The 24,918-nt window shown below is 35.0% G+C and overlaps 1 protein-coding gene across 10 annotated transcripts in view; it reads right to left on the reverse strand.

Moving 5' to 3' along the window:
• The window catches only part of LOC100880577 (uncharacterized), a 789,502-nt gene that overhangs the window by 367,579 nt on the left and 397,005 nt on the right, over nt 1-24,918 (reverse strand). Inside the window, exon 2 of one of the 10 annotated variants that reach the window (XM_076530106.1) lies at nt 5,691-5,808. The exons of the other annotated variants lie outside the window; for them this stretch is intronic. Coding sequence (XP_076386221.1) covers nt 5,691-5,712 — 22 coding nt within the window. The 5' untranslated portion in view covers nt 5,713-5,808. The remainder of the gene's footprint in view (nt 1-5,690; nt 5,809-24,918) is intronic. 10 annotated transcript variants of the gene reach the window in all.

Consider the following 24,918-nt stretch of genomic DNA (forward strand, 5'->3'; position numbering starts at 1 on the left):
ATCAATTGAATTTGTGAAAGTGCATATATTCGTACTTTAATTTGAAAAAACATGTAGGTTACAAAATATTATTCACATTTTTTGTACATCGTAGTCAGAAATGTAATCAACAGTACTGAATGAAAAACATTCTCATGTGCGGTTGATGTCAAATTATCGTTAATTATCAATATTCAAAATGAACATGAAAAAGTCAGAAACACGGAAGTATGAACGAGAAACCAACTGTATCAGTATGGAAAATCACTTAGTAAAATTACAAAAATTTTAAACATAAAAAGTCAAGAACTGCAGGAATAATTGTGAATAAATCTCGTTCAGCTTGTCCAACGAAATTTACTGAAAGAGAGGAAAATGTTACTGTTCGTGACGTGAAACAAATCCTACTATATCTGTATCTGAACACTGTGATATGATACCGGAAGTGTTTGACAAAAATGTTTATCCCTAATTATCTCGATGAGCTTTACGAAATAGTGACAATCATGGTAGAGTACCAAGAAGAAAGACTTACATTAATTGGTAAAATAAAAAAAAGAGATTTTTGCAAACACGTTTATAGCAAAAGATAATATTTTTGATAAAAAGTAATATTTTCTGATGAGTTCCAATTAGAAATATTTTTAACTGAATCAAGCAAAATTATGTATGGTAAAGGCCAAATACAAAATTGGACATACAGGGAATACAATATTCATTCACGGAATACACGGTAAACTTAAATTTTGAAATATTCTGACTATTAATCTCGAAGATAGTAGTTATCCGTTGGGATTATCGGAAAATTTTTACTTTCAACAGGACAACGATCCTAAACCTGACGAGAATCGCTCAAAAGTAGATGCTATATGTATAATTATATCCCATACGTTACATACACTACCGCAGAATCCAGACCTAATCCATATTAAAAATTTATGGGCAAAGATCGGTAAAACTTACATAAATTTTGAATATCTTCAAAGCAAATGCTTAAACAAAAATTATAGAAATATGGAATTCCATATACTGTAATTTTAAAAATTATTGGCGCATAATATGAAACGTCAACTGGGATAAATTACCACTGCCACAGATGGTGCAACAAAATATCTTAAAGGGTAACACCACTCTAGAGCCCGAAAAACAGGCCTAACTTTGACAATTTTTTTTGGAAGAACGATAAACGGGAAAGAATTTCTTTTCAGAGGGTTTATTTAACACATATTGAACTACAAAAAAATATTTTTTTATTGTCAGTTTCGTACAAAATGGTGGCGACAGAGCCCATCGTCGGAAACACGTTTTGGAAAAACACCGCCACGGGAGAACGGATTTCTCGCCATGTGTGAGTCTCGGAATAAAAAATGAAAAAAATTTTAAATCTGTATACCATTGGCTATAAAAGTACGTAGGGGTTTTTCGATTAATCAATTTTTGTGGAAGTTATGCGTTTTTTAAGGAATGAATCGACTTTTTGCATGAAAAATGAGCACTAAATTGTTTATAAAAAAAAAAAGTTTACATTCAATCAAAAAACGGCTACGTACTTCGAAGGACAATATTATTGTGCAGCTACTGTAAAAATTTCAGTTCAATCCATGCAATAGTTACCGAGAAATCCGTCCTCCCAGTTTGAAGAAACTGGTTTCGAGAAAAACGCGTTTGAAGTTTTATGAACATTTTGATCCTTAAATTCTCTATTCACCGCTAATCTGCAATGCTTGTACTATACATTTGGCTATCCAGATCAGTGTTTGCCACCTTCTCCAGCTTTCTAGATGCTTCTGTTTGTTTTGTAGGTAACAAGTAAACTTATTATTTTAAATGATAATAATAATATGAAAGCGATGAATTGCAGCATACCGCGCGAGTACTCAGTGCGCGCTCTGAGGCGCTGCGGCAAAATTGATACTTGAACCATTTAAAATTTGTTTTTCACTATAAATCAAACGGCATTCTGTTCTTAAGACCCTAAAGTATTGTTTTAGCAAAGAAAAAAAAAATCGACTTTCTGAAAATCCTAGAGTGGTGTTACCCCTTAAATATGTTAATACTGTACATACGAAGCGCTCGAATACTTTTGTAATCCACTAACAGTGCATGTTTATAATGAACGTATTGCAATTACTGCATAAGTCGTTAAATCATTTTCAAATTTTACGTGAAAATAATGTAAATATGTAATTACATAACAGTAACGTAAATGTTGCATATATGTTAGCGTCAATGCATTTTCGAGAATCGTTGGAGTCAATCAACTGTTGGTATTTTGTCTTCGAACGATTTATGAATGGGAACGATGTTCATTATGAATTTGGGCACGGAGTGGGGAAGGCGAGGATGCAGAAAGAGCGAATGAAGTTCGGTATAATTGCTATGAATCGATCGTAAAAGAAAAGAATGATGTCGATGGTATGTTGTTGTCTTTTACGTGGAGGAAGTCGTAAATGGTTCGGTCATTGATAAAAACGAGACAATTTGAGACATCCGTCGCTTTCTTGTAAGAGAACCAAAATTAACCATTTGGTGCTTACGCCAGAATCTCATTATTATTTAGTAAAATTATTTAACATCAGAAGTGGGATACGTACGGATTTTTCATATTTCATTTAACTCAACGTTCGCGTAAAAAGTTTTAATCGGAATCAAAGATGACTGCGAAATCAGGGACAGTGGACGACCATGTTAGTGAAAAAACAAGTATTGAGTATTTGTTACAGCGAATAAAAAAACTTGAAGAAGAGCGTGTTGTGAGTGAGTTGATTATAGGCAATCGGTCTATGAATCAACTGGTAGAAGCAATACCATCATTTAGTGGTGATGAACTTGGTGAAAGTGCGGAATCATGGTGTGATACGGTTGAAAATATTACAAGGGACCTCACGATGCAGCAACGTTTGTGTTGCGCGACTCATTCACTCACGGGTTCTGCGAAGGAGTGGTATCGAACATGGATGGGAAATCCAAGAAACTGGGAGACATTTCGGGAGGATTTATGTTCTGTTTATGCGGCTGATGACCGTATCGGTCAGCTGCTTCGTCAAGCAGTGTTATATACGAATGATGACGCAATTAGTTATGCTGAGTATGCTCGTACGAAGCTTAAGTATTTACAACAAACAAAGGTTTCGTTTAAAACTGGAGAATTAGTGCGTTTAATTATCGCGGATGTAACAGATGCCACTACTCGTCAATCATTAACAAATGCTCGATATGCGAACACTGCAGAGTTGAATCGCCACGTATGTCAAACCGTGCAAGGAAAAGAAAGAAGAGGACTATCGCTGAAATCCGTTACGAGGCCTGCCTGTTCCTTCTCGACAGGGAAAACGGTGTTACACTTGCAACAGCAGCGACCATATACAAAATAATTGTCCTAAGCGACGCAAAATTAACCTAACAAACTCTCAACCATCATTCAGTCCAAGTACCTGTAGTTATTGTGCAAAACGGGGACATAACGAATCAGATTGTTGGATAAAACAACGAGCTCAGCGATATAATATAAATCAAAACTCTAACAATTATGTGCATAAAGGAAATTCTAAGTTTGAGAAAAAGAAACCTGAGGTCAATGCATGTTATTCTTTACCACATTGTTCTACGCCGATTATTTTACGGGACCTTATTGTGCGGGAGTGTTTAATTGATTCTGGTGCAACGTGTTCTCTAGTAAAAGAAAACATTGCAAAGCGTGCAAATTGTAAAATCGAACCACAAACAGTGACAGTGAAAGGCATTGGGGCCGCCGAATTAGCTGCTATTGGCGCTACTACTACTGTGGTGCAAACTGAGGACGTAACTCTTGAAATGGACTTGCTGGTTGTACGCGATTTAGATATGTACATCTTGGCTCAAGGGGATCTTCAAATGATCACAAAAGAAGACGGAACCTCCAAGCTGCTTCGATGTTTATCACAAGTACCACAAGGAACTACGGGGGTACAACGACCATTCGCTTACATTTTTTCGGATCCTACGGGGGCGGTAGAACAACAACTGGCTGGATTGTTGAAGCAATTCGAGGACATGATCGTAAGCGATGGTGTAAGCAGAAAAAAGGTAACCACAGGCGAACTTAAAATCATTTTAAAGGAAGAAAAAATAATTAATTATCATCCATATCGACACTCGATATCGGAACGCGAAAGGATACGTTGTATAGTTAATGACTTATTAGAAAACGGTATTATTCGTGAAAGCGTTTCGCCTTATGCAAGTCCGGTAATTCTTATGAAAAAGAAAAATGGACAAGATAGAATGTGTATTGATTATCGTGCTTTGAACAGAATTACAGTAAAAGATCGATATCCGCTACCTTTGATTGATAATCAATTAGATCGGTTGGGTAAAAGCAAATATTTTATAACACTTGATATGGCTTCCGGGTTCCACCAAATTCCTGTGGCTGCAGATTCTGTTTCAAAAACCGCTTTTGTTACGCCGGATGGACATTACGAGTATCTTCGTATGCCTTTCGGTTTAGCAAATGCGCCCGCCGTCTTTCAACGCGCTATTAATACCGCGCTGGGGACTCTAAAAAATACAGTAGCGTTAGTTTATATTGATGATATTTTAATTCCATCGGTAACAAAAGAGGAAGGATTAGAAAAATTAGAACTAGTATTGCGCGCGTTGCATAGAGCTGGATTTTCATTAAATATAAAAAAATGTAAATTTCTCCAGACTGAAATTGAATATCTGGGTAGAGTAGTGTCGAGTGAAGGAATCAAACCGGGAAAGGAAAAAATTAGGGCACTTGTAGAATCTCCAGTACTTTCAAACGTTCGACAAGTAAGGCAATTTATGGGACTAGCTGGGTATTTTCGTAAATTTGTACCAGAATTTACTGTACGAACAGCCTGTATAACTAAACTTACAAAAAATAATGTACCTTGGATTTGGGGAACAGAGCAAGATGAAGCACGGCTATATGTAATTAACAAACTTACTTCTAAGCCGTTGCTTGTGGTATTTGATCCGAATAAAGAAACAGAGTTACACACTGATGCGAGCTCAATAGGGTATGGAGCAATTTTATTTCAGAGGGATGGTGGATAACAACGGGTAGTTGCGTATTTTAGTCGGCGAACTACGGCAGAAGAATCGCGATATCATTCATATGAACTTGAAACCTTAGCAGTGGTAAATGCTTTGAAATATTTTCATGTATATCTTTTGGGAATAAAGTTCAAATTAGTAACGGATTGCAATACTTTGAAAGCTACAAATACTAAACGTGATTTACTACCGCGGATAGCAAGGTGGTGGGTTTATTTGCAAGACTTTGACTTTGTTATTGAATATCGTAAAGGAAAATGTATAGAGTATGCTGATTATTTGAGTCGAAATCCTTGCAAAGATAAAATTTGTAGTGTAAACGTTATATGTGAGGGATCATGGTTAGAGATTGCACAAAGAAATGATGATGAAACAAAATCAATAATGGAAAAGATTCGTGCCAATGATACTATCAGCAGCGATTTTGCAATAGTAGATAATTTGTTATGTCGCAAAGTGCGGAATAGCGGTGGTAAGGAATGTACTCGTTTTTATGTACCGAATGGAAGTCGCATCGGTTTATTGCGTTTATATCACGATGAGAATTGTCATGTGGGAGCAAACAAAGTTTTTGATCGTATTTCTCGAAAATATTGGTTTCCAAGAATAAGAGCGTTTATAAAAAAATATGTTGAGCATTGCCTTACCTGCACTGTCGCGAAACGTCATACGGGTCCTAAACAAGGTTTGTTACATTTGATTGAGAAGAAACCCATACCGTTTGACACCATTCATTGTGATTGTGTCGATGTCCGTTTACTAAAACTAAAAATGGTTATGAGTATATTTTACTAATAGTCGATGCTTTTACCAAATATGTTCAGCTTATTCCATTAACATCTTTGACAGGACAGGAAACATTACAAGTGTTTAAAGAACACTTATCATTATTTGGTAGACCACGAACTATTGTTTTTGTTAGACATAGTCAAATTTCCGTTGTGAAGTCCTTTGTTCTCGGTTTACTGTGTATGTGTGTGTGCGTGAGCGTGAACGTGCAATTTGGCAGTTATGCGTTGCGTTTGCCGATATGCTCTTTTGTTTTTCTCTTTGTTCACGTACCAGTCTCTACGCGTCTGCCGCATATTCAACACGCGAAATTGTTACTTTTCTATTAGACTTTCTAACAGGTTATGGGCCCAGGTCTTTAGACGAGAGGCGAGTTACGTTAAAGTAATAGTTAAAGTGATAATTGTTAAAGTGTTGAAGAGATCTCAAGATGGCGTCGTCAACGTTTAATATCAGACCACTTACAAAGGATAACTACGATAGTTGGGTAGTGCAAATGGAAGCTGTGACCGTAAAGAACCTGGAAATTTGTCAACGGTAAAATACCTAGGCCGACAATGAAAGCAGGTTTAACAGAAGAACAGCTCAAGATCGATCAGGAAAAGTGGGATGATGATGACGCAAGAGCAAGGGCAGATCTGATAATCGCAATTGATCCAAGTTTATTGCGATTAGTAAAAGGGTTGGATACAGCGGCGCAAGTTTGGTGTAGGTTGAGGTCGGAATTTGCATCGACGGGACCTGTAAAGAAGTCAGGCTTGCTGAAACGTATCTCAACGTTCAAGATGGTCGAAGGCGTCGATCTTCGCACGCAATTAATGGAATTTTTCGATGTTACAGTACAGTTGGAATCGTTGGATATTCCTATAAATCCAGAACTATTATCTTATATGCTTTTGAACAGTTTGCCGCCGAGTTTCGCTATATTGAAATGCACAATGGAATCGCGTGACACTGTGCCGAGCGCTGAAATCATAAGACAAAAAGTTCTTGAAGAACATGATTCCAGAATTCAGCAGAAGGACGATGAAAAATCCGAAGCAATGTGGGTGCAAAAAAGTCGGGAAAGATTTCAAGGGGGCCGCGGAGGTCGAAAGAAAGAAAATTCCCGTCAAATGACAGAACGCACTGGACAAGAAAATAAAACTTTTCGTTTTAAGTGTTTCAAGTGTCATTGTGTTGGGCATAAGGCTTCGGAATGTCCTTCAAAAGGTTCGCGTGAGAATACAAAGTGCGAATCGTCATCGAAAGTCGAAAGTACAGAAAACGCGTTTCACGTGGTTCCGTCGGAAGAAGTGCTACGCGTCCGCGAAAGTGTTGCTGAAAGACGCTGGTGTTTAGACAGTGGTTGTACATCACACATGTGGAACGATGAAACTCTCCTTCGAAGCATGAATGCGACCGTCGGAAAGGAAAAATTGTTATTGGCCAGTGATACGAAAATTAGCGTAGACGCGCGGGGTACGGCGAGCATTGTAACGACGGACGGAAAACAAACGATGTTAGTGACGCTCAACGACGTATTATTAGTAAATCAGCTACGTACAAATTTATTATCAGTCGCGAAAATCACAGACTATGGACATACAGTTTTGTTCGAAAAAGATAGAGCAATTGTGCGCGGAAAGAGCGGAGAAATAAAACTCTTAGCTGAGCGTGAAGTATTATTGTATTATTTCTGTGAGAAATTCGAGCGCGCAAATCTTGTGAACAAAAATATTAGTGCTGTAAATATAGATGTGTGGCATCGTAGATTAGGACATTTAAATGTGCGTGACGTTCTCAAGCTATCGAAAGAAGGATTAGCAACCGGCATGTGTATTAGCAGTGAAAAACGGTCTCAGCCGTGTGATGTGTGCTGGCGCGGAAAAATGGCAGTGTTGCCGATATGCTCTTTTGTTTTTCTCTTTGTTCACGTACCAGTCTCTACGCGTCTGCCGCATATTCAACATGCGAAATTGTTACTTTTCTATTAGACTTTCTAACAGTTTTAAATAGAGATACAAATTTTATATATAAGCCCTTGCAACAATTTCTAAGAAAACAAAATGTTCAGGTGCACTTTATCGCTACAGGTGCTCCGCGAGCCAATGGTCAGGCCGAACGATACGTGTCGACTGTAACTAATCTGTTAACTGTTGAAACTTTGAAAAATACAGAATGGCCGGGCAAGTTATTAAAAATTCAAGAGTCATTAAATACTACTGTACAGGCTTCGACCGGATTTTCACCCACTCGATTATTGTTTGGTGTTGAACGTAGTGCAGGTGATGCAACGCGAATTGAACTAGATCTGCCAGGAACTAGTGATGACATAAATATTTCGCATGATAGGAAAATTGCTTATGAACGTTGTAACGAGGCATATTTTTATATATATATATATATATATATATATATATATATATATATATATATATATATATATATATAATTATAATTAAAATTATAAAATTATAATTTTGAATTTTACTTTTATTTATTTATATTTAGATATTTTACATATTTATATATATAAAATTCAAAATTATAATTTTTCATATGAATTATACTTATAATGTGAGCTTTTCAATTATTCAACCACCTTGGACACAATTTTTCCGAAGGAACGAAAGCAACGAATTTTCCTATATTCCGAAGTACCGAAGGAAATTTCAAAATTACCCTCCTATTGCTATGTTTATAAGAATTCGATTTCTATGTTTCCTTGATGAGTCACATTTATACTAATAAGATTTTTTTATTTGTAATTATTATTATCCTTTTTCCTGCAATTTTCGATATCTCCTTATCTAGATCCATACTTGGATCAGAATATTTCTGAACAGTTCGAAACCACAGCAAAGCAAGTGTCTTTTCTGTGAAAAGTTCACAGAGTATATAGTTTTCATCGTTTCCTCCGATTTTCGGTTATAAAGAGAACAGTGAAAGAGGCAATTTAGATTCAATTGAGTTTCAGATTGAATTCAGTCTGTGTCATTCTGCACTCAGTTTGTGAAAAAGTCTTTGTACGAGAAAACTCTGTGAGATCGGATATGGAAATTCTTGCCAAGCTTTACTTACCGCATAGTGTAAAATTACTAATGTCATTACTTTAACTTTATTTTTTGGACTTCTGTTCTCTCGTTTCTGTAGAAACGGGACAGGATTGAAGACTTGCCTTGTTGAAATTGACATCCATGTTAATGAGCATGTCATTCTTCGCAACAAAGAGTCACTTCTGATCACCGTACCGAAACAATTACATTTAACGCTTTTAAAATGCAGGTTTTGAGGAATATACTTAATTGCTTTATGAAAATGTCGCATTATTCTATAAGTTAGTTGTAATGTTATTCGTAACATCCAGTCAAAGTGTATTATTATACGAGTAATTATTCATAATATTTTTAATAATTTGTTTAAAGTTCAACGAAGATTTACAAATGAAAAATAGAAATACAATCATGGAATAAAAACTATTTAAAGGTAGATGTAGTATTGAAGTAAAAAAATGCACTATTTATTCAAGATCGCTATAACAGAGAATTGACTACAAAAGATGAAGCTACCAAACAAAAAAGGTAAGGACTTTATAACTTTATATATGCAGAAGACTTTATAATGAAATCATGTCTAATGAACAATAGATTCAATATCACGAATACAATTAATAGGCTCATAAGAAATATGTTCAAAATCTTATTACAAAATCATTACTTTTGAGTGAAATCTGTCTTTAAAAAATTATCAATGCCTCTGCGGGTCGCAGTATATCTGACAGAGATTTAACTAATATTTTTATAGATATTTATAATTATTACGTGCATAGCTATGATGGTTGCGAGTTTTGTCACGTTTCTATTTCTTGATTCTAGCGTTAACTGCATGCATGAGGTGAAACAGCATTTTTTGCCTAACTGAACGAGTCATATCTAGTTCTAAAATAGTTTTAAGTTAGTTCTAAATTAGATTATAAATTTATTGATATACATTTTTACCAAACAAAAAATATCTTATTCTTCTTCAAACCTTTTTAGGTTCACTTTATCCCAATCTGTCCTAAATTTTTTTCCGCGTACAATTTCAACATTCCTCGATGTCATAATATTAGTACGCAATTAATCTCGCTAACAACCTTCATAACCCAGAAAATTCTAAGCTACGCACCAGACTTCTATGACTTTTATGCAAGGGCAGATAACCGTAAATGGGACATATGCATACCACGGGCCGTAAAAGGGCTGACTTACGAGGAGATGATTTAATTTTTTCCAGAAAGTACATATCACATTGATAGTAAACTTCACACTGAGGTGTCTATTTTTAACCTTGTCGGCTATACGTACAAATACACTGCTCAAGAGAAATATGGCATAGAAAAATTTTAGGCAAAAATTGGCCAAATTTGACTGATGATAACTCCGTGAAAAATCATTGTAAAATTATGCTCTTTTTTTTTAATTGAAAGTTTGAGATCTCTACTTTAAGACCCTGTAGTTCGATTTTAGATTTGATGCATCCTTATCACAATAACACCGTATAGTATTAAAATGTCGGCAAATATTAAATATCTGAATATTTTTTAATAGTTAGAATAATACAGATTATAATATATATTTTGAAAAATATATGTTTTATGACTGATTCTATCTCCACGCAGCTCTGACATTTTAAATCGTTATCTGTAAAGTCGGGATAGAATTTTGTACTTGAGCTATTTTAGGTGCGTTTTTGAATCCATCGGTGAAACAGGAACTTTATTCAGAATTGAAGGAACTTTATTACAGGTAATATTAAGAAAGCGATGTTCACTTATAGGTTATAGTTGAGAACGGTATCGCAATTAATTGTAAGTAGTATTTCGACGGATAGATCTTCGAGAAATTGTTCTCGAATTCGTTTGTCTCCAACTACATTAAAGACGAGAGTCAAACCCATTATGTACAAATCAGATAGAGTATATTGCCATTTCTAATTTTAGTACTGAAAACATTTGATATTTCATACCTGAAATGTTCTCATAATTACAAAGCAAAAAAATATGGAACTTCAATATTTTGTGTTCCGATAAATCATTACAAGAGGAGATACATATTTCGGACGTATACAGGGTGTGTGGAATTGGCATTGCCCGAACGATGTTCGATTTGCCAATTGCTGCTGGATAAAGTCCGCGGAAATAGTTAATTAACGGACTGACACTTTAATGTGGGCAAATTCTACATTGCTCACTACTAGGTGGGCAGTCACAGCAACTGTTATTTATTTGTGGACTTCGGCTGGTCTGAACTGGGCATTGTTGACAATCACCAATCTATGCGGGCGGAATTCGTTGGAATAGGTTGCAGTTTTATTCGTTAAAGAAAGTTAGTATTAATTTGTAAATAATTATTGGAGTATAAGTGATCAATTTTTTATTATGAAAATAGATTACGAAATTTACAAGAATAAATTATAAAACAAAATTATTGTGGTTCACATTACGAATGTATATTTACATTATCTGTGTACTTAATAAAATATTGTAAAAGTTTTATGTATATTAATATACTGAATACAGTATAATAAATTTAAATTACATGAAATTCTCGCTTTTTTATATTTATAGCAATTTCTGGTAAAATAAGTACCTTTCTGGTATGAATAAGTACCTTACATTACGTAATTATGTTAATGTTTTTTTTTTTCTACAATTTACTTATGTAAGAGCGAGCGTGAAGAGCGCGAGCAGTGATGAGATATTGGACGGGTTTTTTCGAGCATGCGCGGCAATTTTAGTCTGAGTAAAGTACAAGTTTCAATAAAATGGGGTACCTTAATCACCCCTCATTATTTTTCAAAAATTTTTATAATTTGGTTGTGAAATATGAATGTATAGGTTGGATAAGATTAGATTATATACATATTTTCATATTTGGGGAGCAGATGGAAAGGAAGGGTACTAAAATAACTGTAAGCAAAATATAGAATATAAAAATAAAATATTTTCCCGCTAACGACACTACGCCATCTAGTTTCGCCACTAACTACATACGCTGCGTACGCTTCTGCATTTATCGCGCATGCGCGCAAAAACCTGTCCAATACCTCATCACTGAGCGCGAGTCAAACATCGTATTTTCCGTCGATGGAATATTCCATCGACCGTTAAAAAAACGAAAATCGGACAACGACGTCCTAAGATCAGGGGTCTTGGATTATCCGTTGCGTCGCGTCGTGCAGATTGATCTCGCGACTACCTTTACGTTTTTTAAGGAATAAATATTGTTCGCGCGATGGGTAAAATATTAATTATTTATAGCTGTTTTCGAAGATTGTAAATCTTCGTCGACCCATGGCGTTTCCACAACTTGTTACGGAAGTGGAATTATATGTAGAGTTAGTATTATAGAGTAGAATTGATAGAGTGGCTCAGAGTCCTCCACACTGGTGTGCCCAGGTCAATGAAGGATGTAGATCATCATCCCACTAGTTGTAATGATTGTTGTGTGTTGAAGTCGTTGATAGCGACAAAGTTAATGTAAGACTGACCAAGGTAAGTATATTTCAACGAAGCTAATCTAACAATAAGACTGACTAGTCACTTCTAAGCAGCCAGAAAAGAAAGCAATCAAGGAAGTTCAGGACGTGAAGGCGTTACCAAAAAGGACCAATCAGGACAGATTATTATTTGTGAAAAAATACTGATTGGTGAGATGGTTTGGTGAATGGGATTGTAAGATTTTTAACCTTCATTCCAGGGTTGTAAATTATGTTTTATTAACAAAGTAACCCAAAGCAATTGAGTGATTTGGGTCCTTCAAAGGAAGTAATAAATGGGCACCATGTGTTTATCATCGGAGTTCGAGCGAGTAGGTATACTTTAGTGGGGTGCACAGTTTAGGACCATGGAAATGAATTTCTTTTAAGAAAAGGTATATTGGCTTTAGAAAGACGTGCTTTTCTGGCCTGTTAGAAGGTTATTGTCAATAGTTAAGAACCTCAAGCTGTGGAGACGTTTATGTGGTCTTAAAAATCCGTTTGAAATTACAAGAGTAAAGATTTGACAAAACACCCATAAATATTATGCTGATTATATTCCGAGCAACTCGGAACAAATATCTGATTTTTCTGAATTCATTGGTGTTCTCTTTAATTTTGTGTTTATACTCGGATCCTGAAGATAGTACAAATTATATAATATATTTCATTACAAGAAAGCTACTATCTCAGTGATTTTCTTCTAGTACCATGTCCTGTGTAATGTATAGCTAGTTTACTATTTAGATCTCAAATGATATTAATTATTTACTTCAACTTTATGTGTATCAAAGTCAAATAAATAACTCCGGTAATAGAAGATGTCGTGAAACGAAAGGACCGCAAGAAATTCTACTCTACAATTTAAAATATATTTTGCATTATAATAATTTTTAAGATAGTTTTATGAATACTGTTATCGATTGAACTACGTTTTGAACTGATTTTGATAATCACAGTTTATTAATGAATTGAAAGAAAAATAATACAATCACTTAACATGTATGAGTACATAAATGTACATCGCTCTTCTACGCACTTCTGTTCAGGACTGCGTGTCTCCTGATTTTTGCCACCCGTATTGCACTCGCTTGTTTCCCTCCACCAACTGCGGACGCTCGGAACACGTTATAATTTAATTACAGGTTATAATATTTAAATGAAATATAATCATTTACAAATACTGCAATATATAATTTTCAATATATAATTTCAATATATAATTTTGTAGTACAAAATTACGATAACAAAAGACATTATGTTACTTATTACGTTGTATTAAATTAATTGTATTTACCAAATACGGAATTGCGGTTAGGTTGCTATTATTTTATTATAATGCTATTTTTCACTGAAAAATTTACTCTTTTTCATATTGATGCCCTGACAAAAGTATTAAACATTTTTGCAAAATTTTTTTTTCTTTAATAAACAGCATATGTTTACTAATAAACGTTATAATATGTTTAATAATAAACTAAAGATTATTTGCATAGTTGTTCATCTTTAGCAAGGGATATCTTTAAAAGTTCAAAGAGTTGCATGCTCTATCATAGTGCAAAATTTTCAGCAGGATTTCCTTATTTTAATCCAAAAGGAATCATGTCCCCCTTCATCCCACCGCAAAAGTTATTATTGTTTGAAGCGTCGCGTGACACACGCTTCAGCAACACGTAGGTAAGTACATATTGTGTATTTAGTCGAATAGACATTAGTATATTTTATTATATATTCTGTAAGTATATTAATTAATTAATTCGATTTTATTTCAAGAATATGCAATGGCAACAATTAACTTATATGTAGCAGAGTACGACTGGTTTTATATGTCATTAAGTTTGCACAAAATATTATTGCATGGTGCAGATATAATACAAAGTGCTGGTTTGCCCATTGGAATGTTTTCTGAAGAAGCAATGGAGGCACGAAACAAAGATTTCTGAAATATTAGAAGAGACCACACACGAAAATTTTCTCAATTAGAAACATTGACGGACCGTTTTCAGACTTTATTATATACGTTCGCGTTTTAATATTTTCAAGGATGAAATAGAAAAATTAATGTTACAAGAAGACCTACAAGACGATGACGATAATACATAAATAATAATAAATAAATTTTAGATTAATAAATTAATATATTGTAAAAACTTAGTGAGAAATGTATGTATTTCTATTCATAAAAATTGTTTTCATGTTAAACTTATGTTTATGTTAATAGAAATTATGTTTATAAACCGAACGTCCATATTGAGAGTATAGTATATTCACTAACTTTTTGAAATATAACACTTATTCTTATTTTATATTTAATTTTTTTGGCAAGAAAATAATCCGGTGTGATTAAATGTAATAATAATACTTGTTTTAAATGCTGGAACGATGCAGCGGCCGCTATACTTTAGTTTCAAGTCTTGAAATAACGCTACAATTGGCCGTGAACAGCTAATTCGTCGTTCTGGCCCACTGTGGCTCGTACGCACAGGTCGCCGTGTGGATGCCGGATATATTCGGCGCTCGTACGCACAAGTCGCCGCGCGGATGCCGGATATATCCGGCGCTCGAAGCGAAAGGGTTAACCAACAGATGCAATTCCTTTAATTGCACGTACTCTAAATTATCACGAAGATATTACACTTCACAGGAATACAATTTACGCGTTTAGATCTTCCGTGCGTCGTACACTGCCACCAGTACGCGCCCGTAACGCGGAACAAACAGGATATCTGACTCGGTCCCCATATTTTTATAGAGGCACTTATGGACCCTTAAATTCTTTTTCTAAATAAATTAGTATAAAAAATATAATATAATACAATTGTCAGAATACTATGTATAGAAGTCAGTCGTGAACCGAACGGAAGGTACAAAATGTACGTATAACTTCAACGACAGTAATATTTTTTCCACAAGCGAAATTAAAAATTCCAATTTTTTTTCCGTATTTTTTCTTTGGACCCATAGTTTATGTATGTGAAATTTGATCAAAGTGGTACAAAGTTTTATTTAAAAAGTTTGCAAAATAATTTTAATTTTTAATATATTTTTTAAACAAATAAATTTTTCAAAAATCCACTTACGCCGTGTTATTGGCCTTCGAAAACAGAAAAATTTGCACTTTGAATTTTTTGTCTAGGCCTCATAGTTACCGAGATATTTACGAAAATAGTTTTTTCAACCCCAACTTTAAGGGTTATTTCACTACTTCAGAGTAGATGTTTGCCGATAAAAAAAATATGTGTCAAATATTTTTTCGAGTTCTATAATATATAAAAATTTCATAAATATCGGCGTGTATCAATTGGGTGATGTCCCTTGTTAGTACTCTACCGTACCCTCGTGTCTTTATAATGGTTGTTGAATGTTGTTGCTGTTGACAGTTGCGATGATTCGCAAAGGTGAGTATGCATCACGAAAAGTAGTTCAGTTGCGATGATTCGCAAAGGTGAGTGTGCGTCACCAAAAGTAGCTGACAGTTGCTATGATTCGCAAATGTGAATGTGTGTCACCAAAAGTAGTCCAAGTCTGAACGAGTTGCCTCAGAACTACCAGACAAGAAAGGAATGAAGGAAGTTCAGGCCGTGAAGGCGTCTCCATAAAGAACCAATCACGACAGTTTATTATTTAGAAAAAATAGTGATTGGTGAGATGGTTTAGCGAATGAGATCGTGAGAGTTTTAGCCTGCATTCTAAGGTTGTAAATATCGTTTGTTAATAAAGTGTCCCAAATACTTGAGTGATTTGGGTCCTTCAAAGGAACTAGGTAATGGGGCACGCTGCGAGACTGCTGAAGGATGGGGTCCGAGTGCCTTGGCCCGCCGCGTTAGCAAGGATTTCGTAAACACTGCACACCGCAGGGGTGCACAATTTTGGATCAAGGAAATAAGCTTCTTTAAGGAAAGATATATTGGCACTAGAAAGATGTGCTTTTTTGGCCTGTTAGAAGGCTATTGTCAATAGTTAAGAACGTCAAGTTGTGGAGACGTTCATGTGGTCTGAATTATCCGTTTAAAATTATAAGAATGAAACCTTTTTGATTTTGACAAAATACCCATAAATATTAAGCTAATGATATTCCGAGCAACTCGGAATATTCACATTACTGAAAGTGTACCGCACGAAGGTTGCACCGTCAGATGTACGCCACTTATGTGTCAACTTTGAAGCCTCTATATCTTGGGAATGATACGTACAAAAAACAAATATAGGTAGTGTTTTAAAAACGTCTCAGCGAGAGCTGCGAGCATATGTAATTAAAAATGTAGGTTCTATTTATGATGTACATATGATGTACAAATGACCATTCAAGGTTAAATTGTTGCCACTATTTTAAGTTCCCCTCGATGTCTTATAATTTATATGTGAAACACTTTTTCATATTCAAAGCTGTTTCTGAAATATAAATGTGGAGTCGGACTGTAGAGAAACCCTGTACAGAGATTCCAGATGCAATATACTGCATTGTAGAAGATCCATAAAATATATGGACAATTCCATCGCTAAATTTTTATTCAAATAAAAATTTTGAAACTATATTGTTAGAATCCATGCCGTTTTTAAAAGTATACAGTACGTAAAATTTCCAAATACATCAGAAGATGTTATAGCTTTAAATATAAAAGTCAGCTCTTTCCCAAGCCATCGACTATGCAAATAGAGAATTGATCTCTTCGATATTAAAGCGATAGATTTCAATAGTTCGGAATTATGTTGTTGGCCGCCGTAAGGCGGTCAGGATATTTGTCTAACCTAAGCTACCTTAACTCAATTAATGAATGAAGTTAGGTTATGTCCAATCAATATTCCCGCTACCGCAAAGCAGCCAGTAACCACAAACCAAAATTCAAAATCATTAACATTATTTAGTTTCGATTTATATGCTCAACTATTATATCTACCGCTTTTTGAACGTCACAATATGTTTATATGTAAGGATAATAGATAAACGATTCCATCACTCTGATACATACAGTGTCACAACATACGTGTATAGGCAAAATTAATTGTATTTGTTTAGGTCCACTGTTAAACCTTAGAATATAATACTATACAGAGGCGATTAGACCTCGATCCAAGTTCTCTATTGATACAATAATGTACCATTTTTATTGCCTCCGAACACTTTAATTTGGTTTCAAATCAATAGGTTCTTTACCCGTAGTAGCAATAATACTTAAGAAATCGTTATATTCTATCCAGTACTTCTAGTTTTTCTCTAAAATATTGCACTGAAATAACTAAAACTGAGGTAAGCTGTTAAACTACAGAATTACCAATATTTAAGATTCACTAAAATTTTAATAATAGAAGCAAACGATTTTTATTCTTGTAAATTAAAATACAATGCGCGGTGTTAACATGTTATTTAAAGAATGTACAGTTATGCAAAGATGGATGAAAGCATTATCATAATACACAATTCCGGATACAAACTCTTATAACTATTAAAATAATTCTTTACATTGATTTCTTTTACATATACCTTTATTTATAATAATTTAATTGTTTATATGCGAAAATAGAACGATATAAATAAACTGTAGAATACATAACAAATAAAATGCTCGTCCCATTTGTCTGATGCTTGAACAAAAATACTCATACATTTTTAACAATGATAAATTAATTTAAAGTTTTAATAACTGGTCTTCTTTCTTTCATCACTTCTCATAATATTCATGTGATATTAAATTAACATTTTCATGACAATTGAAGATTAACTTCCTTGTAACTTTATTAGTAATTGTGCTTCATTTTTCTAATAGTATTTCTTTTAATTGCGATTTATTAGAAATGTGTTTTACCGCAGGTAAAAAAAGACGCTATGCACTTACCACAATATTATAAATAATGTAAAAGTCAATAACTATTTTAGTAATTATTAGCGTTTGTATGTAAAATTGTGTACAGTAAATTTTAATATAAATGAATTTTTCGTTATTGAAATTTGCCGAATGTAGAAAAGGACAATGGGGGAAAGAAATGTTCAAACGATTGAACATAAGCGGAAAGTAACATATCAATGCGACAATCCTAATTCAAGAGTAAAACTTTTCTATTTTTAATTCTTTTACTCTTCCTAATTAAAATAAAATCAAACACAAGTTAATTCGAAACATATTTACTTGTGATTCCATGTATTCCCTTATATCGAGGCTTTCACACTAATAAATTGTTACAAGTAAATACTTGGTAAAAATATTTAACTAACAAGTAAAAATATGAAAAATTCATTGGTAAAAGTTTAGCTACAAAAAATTGAAAATAAAAAAATTTTATATTTACATTGATACTATCTCAGGCAAATATCTGAACTCGAATCAGGTTACATTTTCCAACAAGCGAGCTGCTCTTGGTGTCTTGTGGTGTCTTCTTACCAGCGCAGCGGTGAGGATAATTTTATCGTTTTTATTGTGCAAATCACTTTGCGTTGTATATCAAGGCATTCCTGTGCTTTGTGAACTCCTTCGACTACCTTTGTATGTGTATATATATATATATATATATATATATATATATATATATATATATATATATATAGACGTCAATTCTCGAGGCTCCATCGTTCTGAAGGGCTCATTTTAAAGGGGAAGCTTCAAAGAATATGAACATATTTTTTTTTAATTTTAACCCTTTATGCCCCTCATTGAGAAAAATGCAAAAAAAGAATTTGTTTAAATTTTCGGACATTTTATAACAAATTGACGGAATTAGAAAAAATATTTTAAAATAGCCCAATCCTTCATGAATAAAACAAAAAACATTTAGCTCAATCGGTTGTGTAGTTTCTGAGAAAAAAATTCCTAAGTGAACCCTGTTTTCGCTAAAATGGGCAAAAATTGAAAACTTTGACGGCTTGTCATTCATTAACAAATTCGAAACAGGCAAAATGATGACTTAAACCCCCCCCCCCCCCCCCCCCCTAATTTCACATAGACTACAACATATTTCGATTAGAACAAAATCGGAGATGGTGACTTCTAAAAGTGATCGATGTGGCGTGGAATGACCCTTCCAACAAGTTAATAAAAGGACTGTTTTCCCGAAAATAGGGCAGAATCTTTGAGGACTTTTGAGAACTTTGTTAATTGCGTCGTACGAACTTGTGACACAGTACGGTACACAGACGCACTCCTGTAACCTTAGATCTTTTTACGAACGAACTCTCGGACAAGCAATAATTATTAATTCATTTAAACTTAGCTGTATTTTTCACTATTTTTTAGTTTAAATTAAAGAATTTCTACACAGCGCATTTTGGTATTTATTTAAAATTTCCTGGTGCACAAACACTTATTTATAATACTTTGTACAGGCCATCGACTTCCTTTAATATTTCTGATATATTCCTATATAATGTACCTTCCTTATATAACCATATAACAATTTTTCTTTCTTCCAATGTTGTTTCTTTGCGTTTTCTCCACATATTGCAAATATTAGTGCTAAACCGTACTTGCCACGATGACTACTGATTAAATTAGCATAACATCTATTAATGTAATAGTTACATTGATCAGAATATCCTGATACCATCACAACTGTTGTATTTATTAACGTAAATGATAATGTACGAATGCTTTTGTCTCGACGATTTCTTATGACCTCGTGAATTTCAAGTCATTTCAAGTTCTACATAATGTTAGATATTGTCTTCGGTTTTGGGCCATTTGTTGCTGTAAGTGTAACGTTTAATATACAGCTGTATATGATTAAATATACTTAACAATATAGAAAATATTGTTGTTTTTTTTATACTTTTGTCCTCCAATCGTGCATGTGTTAAACTGACGCTTGTTCGTAAAGATAGGTGTATAAGAAATGTCAGTAAACCTAGTATTAAAATGATACCAAACATGACGTAATTTGGGACATAATTTGTAATAATTTATTAGAGCATTATGATCGGTATAACCGCAACGCTTGGAATTACGAGTGAATATGTATCGAATTGTGTCGTGTTGGGTTTCATTTTAATCAGGAAAATGTCATAAATATGTTTTACAGTTATCGGCCGGTTTGTATTTTTATCGACATTATCGGTAACTTGGCCAAAACTGCGAAAATAGGTGAAAAGTACTGCGAGCGCTGATACCGATTAGTCGTTGAAGTATTTACAGTCATGTAGTTCGTTCATATCAGAATTTGTCTGAATTTTGCGCCTTCGAAAATTCAACTTTATTAAACATGCGGTATTTATTGTTGTCTAAAAGTACTTGACCACTCTGTGGTAAAGTCTACTGATGAGTGCTGTACTCATAAAAACTTCATTTTCGCAATCATCGAGACTCATAGTCGAATTTACGAAATCGATTCATCTCTCTTGCATATCAAATACACGTGCATGGTCCCGTTGTCGTGTGACTAAGGTTGTGCGAAAGAGACAAGTCGATTTAGTAAATTCGACTATGAGGCTCAATGATTGCAAAAATGAAATTTTTACGAGTACAGCACTCATCAGTAGTCATCACCGCAGGGTAGTCAGGTATTTTTAGACAGCAATAAATACCAGATGTTTAATAAAGTCGAATTTTCAAAGGTGCAAGATTCAGACAGATGTAGATATACACAAACAAGATGACCGCAGAGAAACGATTGCGAGACTAACGGTTTTACTTGTTCGAACTTGCTTTCATTTGGAATAAGTAAAATTATCTGAACTTTTGCAAGATGTATAATATTTATGTTTTTAATTTATGTTTATACAGCACGTTGTATGTAACACTCCTCAAGCTTCTGCGCTTGATTTTTCCTTTTATGTCTATTCTGCACTGTCTTGGTCAAAAAATAAAAACGCCATTACATATTCACACCTTCATCTTTATAATCTGATATCTGTCAACTGGAAGAAATATTGTTCAGAAATTCCAGAGACAAGAAAAATACAAGAAAGAATTGTATTAACAGAATAATTTTTAACGGGGCTATTCGTAGGCTGTCATACGCGATCTGCGGATTGTATCCTTTTTTTTGTTTTCGACCTATTGTGTATAATGACATAACGCGGGAAATATCGAGGCATCTAATATGCCAACATTGGACATTTTTAATATGTTTCCGGAAATAAGATTTTAAGCAACTTTTCCGCACACATAATCGATAAAATACTTTAATTTCCGAAATATTCACGAAAAACTATAATTGTTATTGCGATGAATTCTGCGTACGTGTTTATGGCACTGTATGAGACAGCACGGAATCGTCGCAGAATTCTTTTTATAAATACATCGCGGCGGCAGAGAATTAATAGGTATAACGGGTGAACATAAAAACCGAACTTACTTGATTTCAGTGATTTTTAATAAAAATCATTGAAATTTCACCCAATAAATATAAATTAATTGTCGGCTGTTAAGGTGTATTTATACAGATAATATACCTACGGCGACCGTATACTAGCTCATGCAAGTTTCTAATAGACCACTTGCTATGTTTGTAACTTTAAGATAGTGTTTCAAGTTATCCATATGCAAAAGAAACAGTATAACTTAAGTGCTAAGTAAGTACCATAAATAATGAGTAATTTGAAATACTATCTTAGCAATTACTTAATTTAAGTTAAATCTGGTGTCGACGAAGCTCTTATTTTTACCGCCCGTCTTTTTGATATATATGTTGTATATACAGGGTCTCTCACAAATCGTGTAACTCCCGGAAAGGGGTGGTAGAGGACGTGATTCTGAACAAGATTTCCCTTTGCAAAAATGGCGTTTGAAGCTTCGTTTTTGAATTATTAAGCAAAAACACGGACACCAGATTTAACTTAAATTAAGTAATTGTTAAATGTAATGAAACTCCTAGGACAACTCAATTTGCATTTGTTTGTCTATTTGTTTATTCGTACCACGCTGTAGGGGAAAATTTTAGGTTGTTTGTCCTTAAAATTTGAGAGCATTTTCATGAGACACCTTGAAGCTGTATAGATTTTGGCGGTAATCTCACGACAGAAATCTGTAGTCAATCATAATCATCGACGTTAATTGTTGTCGAGTTGATAAAGAGCCGTATTTTGTATCGTTTTCAATTATTTTTGATGCATAGAATCGAATGGAATCATGTTAAAATCCCTATAACTTAATAACGATGAAGTATTGTCGTCAACAATTAACATCAGTCGCCGTTCAAACAATAATAATCGTGTTTCGTGTCGTTTTCGACCATTTCAAACACGTTGAAACGTTTGGGAAGACTTCAAAATCTTTACATCTCATTTTTGTTCTATCTGTATTACTGTGGTGCCGAATTATTGGACACCTAGTATGGAGCTTTACCGATGCACGTTCGGCTGCGCGCGCTCTGCGTGCATGCGTTGCCATGTAAACCGCGATCGGTAATTGTTTGTTTCTTCCCGCGAAAACCGTAGATTGCGTACCACGACGGCGCGGTGTCGGAAAAAGACCGCGAGGCGCCGACTCCCGTTTTATAATCCCTTGGATAGTTATTATTGGATTTCAAATCATTTTTCGTATTAAATCTTTTCTTTTTAACACAACCGTGTTCAAATTTATTTTTATCCCGCATTACAGTAGATACTATAAATTTTAAATACATATTCGAATTCGCGTGAGGTATCTGTTTTGTAGACCCACTAGTGTAGATGAGGTTGGGATTGTAAGTAGTTCCTGCACTATAATACACGAATAAACGGTACAATATTGAAAATGTTACAATGTATTCGGCACATATACGTGTTGTGACCCGTTTAGCTACGATTCAAGCGTTTCTTGAACGAAACCTATCAAATCGATTAGATAACCACTGCTCCTCTTAATTAATGCTTATACAGTTGATTTTGCAACCGTCTGTCAGCTAACACAATTAATCAATTCAACCGGAAGGAAAGCATATATATGTATTATTCTGACTGCATGGCTTTAATGTTTATCTCCTGATGCTACGAATTAACTGAGTTTTAAGTGGTAGGGAAGTGTTATACACATTACTGGACAAAGCCACTTTCTGTTTTTACTATTAATTGAATTTACTATCGATGAATGAAAGATTATGTTCGTAAAATATATATTCCATAGTGTATCAGAGTACTGAAATATTTAACATTTATATTGCTGTTTTTACTTATGATTTTAATTATACTGTGTTTGGTACCATTTTAATCAGAAAAAAATGAGACGAATACGATAATCAAACCTTCATTTACGAAAAACTAAAACTAAGAATTTTGATTTTTGAATTTAAAAGACAGAATGCGCACGAGTCTTTCATGTTTGCCGAACCTCAGTCCCTCTTTGTCTTTTGCGTTGCTGTCTTTTTCTATGTTTGACTCACTACAAAGAATGTAGTACCTTGCTACGCGGTATTTCGCGGCTAGCTCGATCGTGGCCCGCGACCTCGCTTCGCCCGCGAATGCTCGAACGGCCCTTCCCGACCTTGCCCGCGACTACGACCGTCGCGGCGCCATCGCGGATTCGCGGACGAGTAGCACTTCGGCGCCCGATCCGAATCCGTTCAATACCGCTTTAATTTATTTCTTAATTGGGTGCCAGACGCTTCTTAGCGTCGCGATAAAGAACTTTGACGCGAGACGAGATTTACCGGTGGAAGGATAGTACAATCGCGGATATCAATCCCGGAAAACGCGATAGACTCGAATCGGCGGCGGAACGGCTCGGTAGCTCAGTAACCGAACGGGATGGTAGAGTGGCGGGATTCTTCAAGGGTAAAGGAGCTAGACGCGAAGGCGGAGAGCGAATATCTCGGGATAATTCGTGAGAGACATCGACTCAGCAGTATTTGTTAAAAGCAACACTGTTTATTTAAACCTAAGTAATCTAAGCGACGAAAAGTATGACCCCGTGTACCGACAACCAATTAGACCGTTTATACTCAGCGAATGGCTGATGTTCGAGATTCGCGTGATTCTAGCCCCGGAAACGGGAGATGCCAATTCCTAAGCGCGATACAGTCGTCGCTTTAGTGTCAATTCTCGGAATGGTACGCGACGCAATTATCTATAACGCAACGCCAGTAACTAAACGAAACGCGACGCAATTATCCTAACGAAATGTAACGCGACGAAACTCGACGAGTCGCGACAAAGTGCGACGAGACGCAATTATTCTAAACGCAACGGAATCCAACGCACTTAAACTACACGCGATGCGACTTATTCTTACGCACGAATCGATTCTGTATCGACGACCGTCTAGAGAGAGAAGGCGAGAACTAGCGCGACAAACTGCGAAATGTCCGGTACGACAAACATGCACTTTTCGATCTGCTCCCGTAACAATGAGAATACGAAATCGAGACGTGAGAGGGCACAATATTGGCAACGGCCTTCGCGAGACTAAAAAAACTAAATTGTGGCTTACGCGGTACCAATCCCCCAGATCAGGTTCAGTGACCTGCCGAGTGTGGCTTTTAGAAAGATCGAGAAGCGATCTGTCTATTTCACGATACTTCCGGAATTTCCCCCAATAACATAATCTAATTTACTAACTAACGCTTAATGCCGACACTCCGGTCACCTTTTGCAGAACTGGCCGGTGATTGGCATGCTCGGTGATCGACAACCCACGGTACGTTACTCTTGATTTCGAATTCTTTACAAACGATATTAGATGA

Source organism: Megachile rotundata, chromosome 3, assembly GCF_050947335.1.
Source record: "Megachile rotundata isolate GNS110a chromosome 3, iyMegRotu1, whole genome shotgun sequence".
Classification (NCBI taxonomy): domain Eukaryota; kingdom Metazoa; phylum Arthropoda; class Insecta; order Hymenoptera; family Megachilidae; genus Megachile; species Megachile rotundata.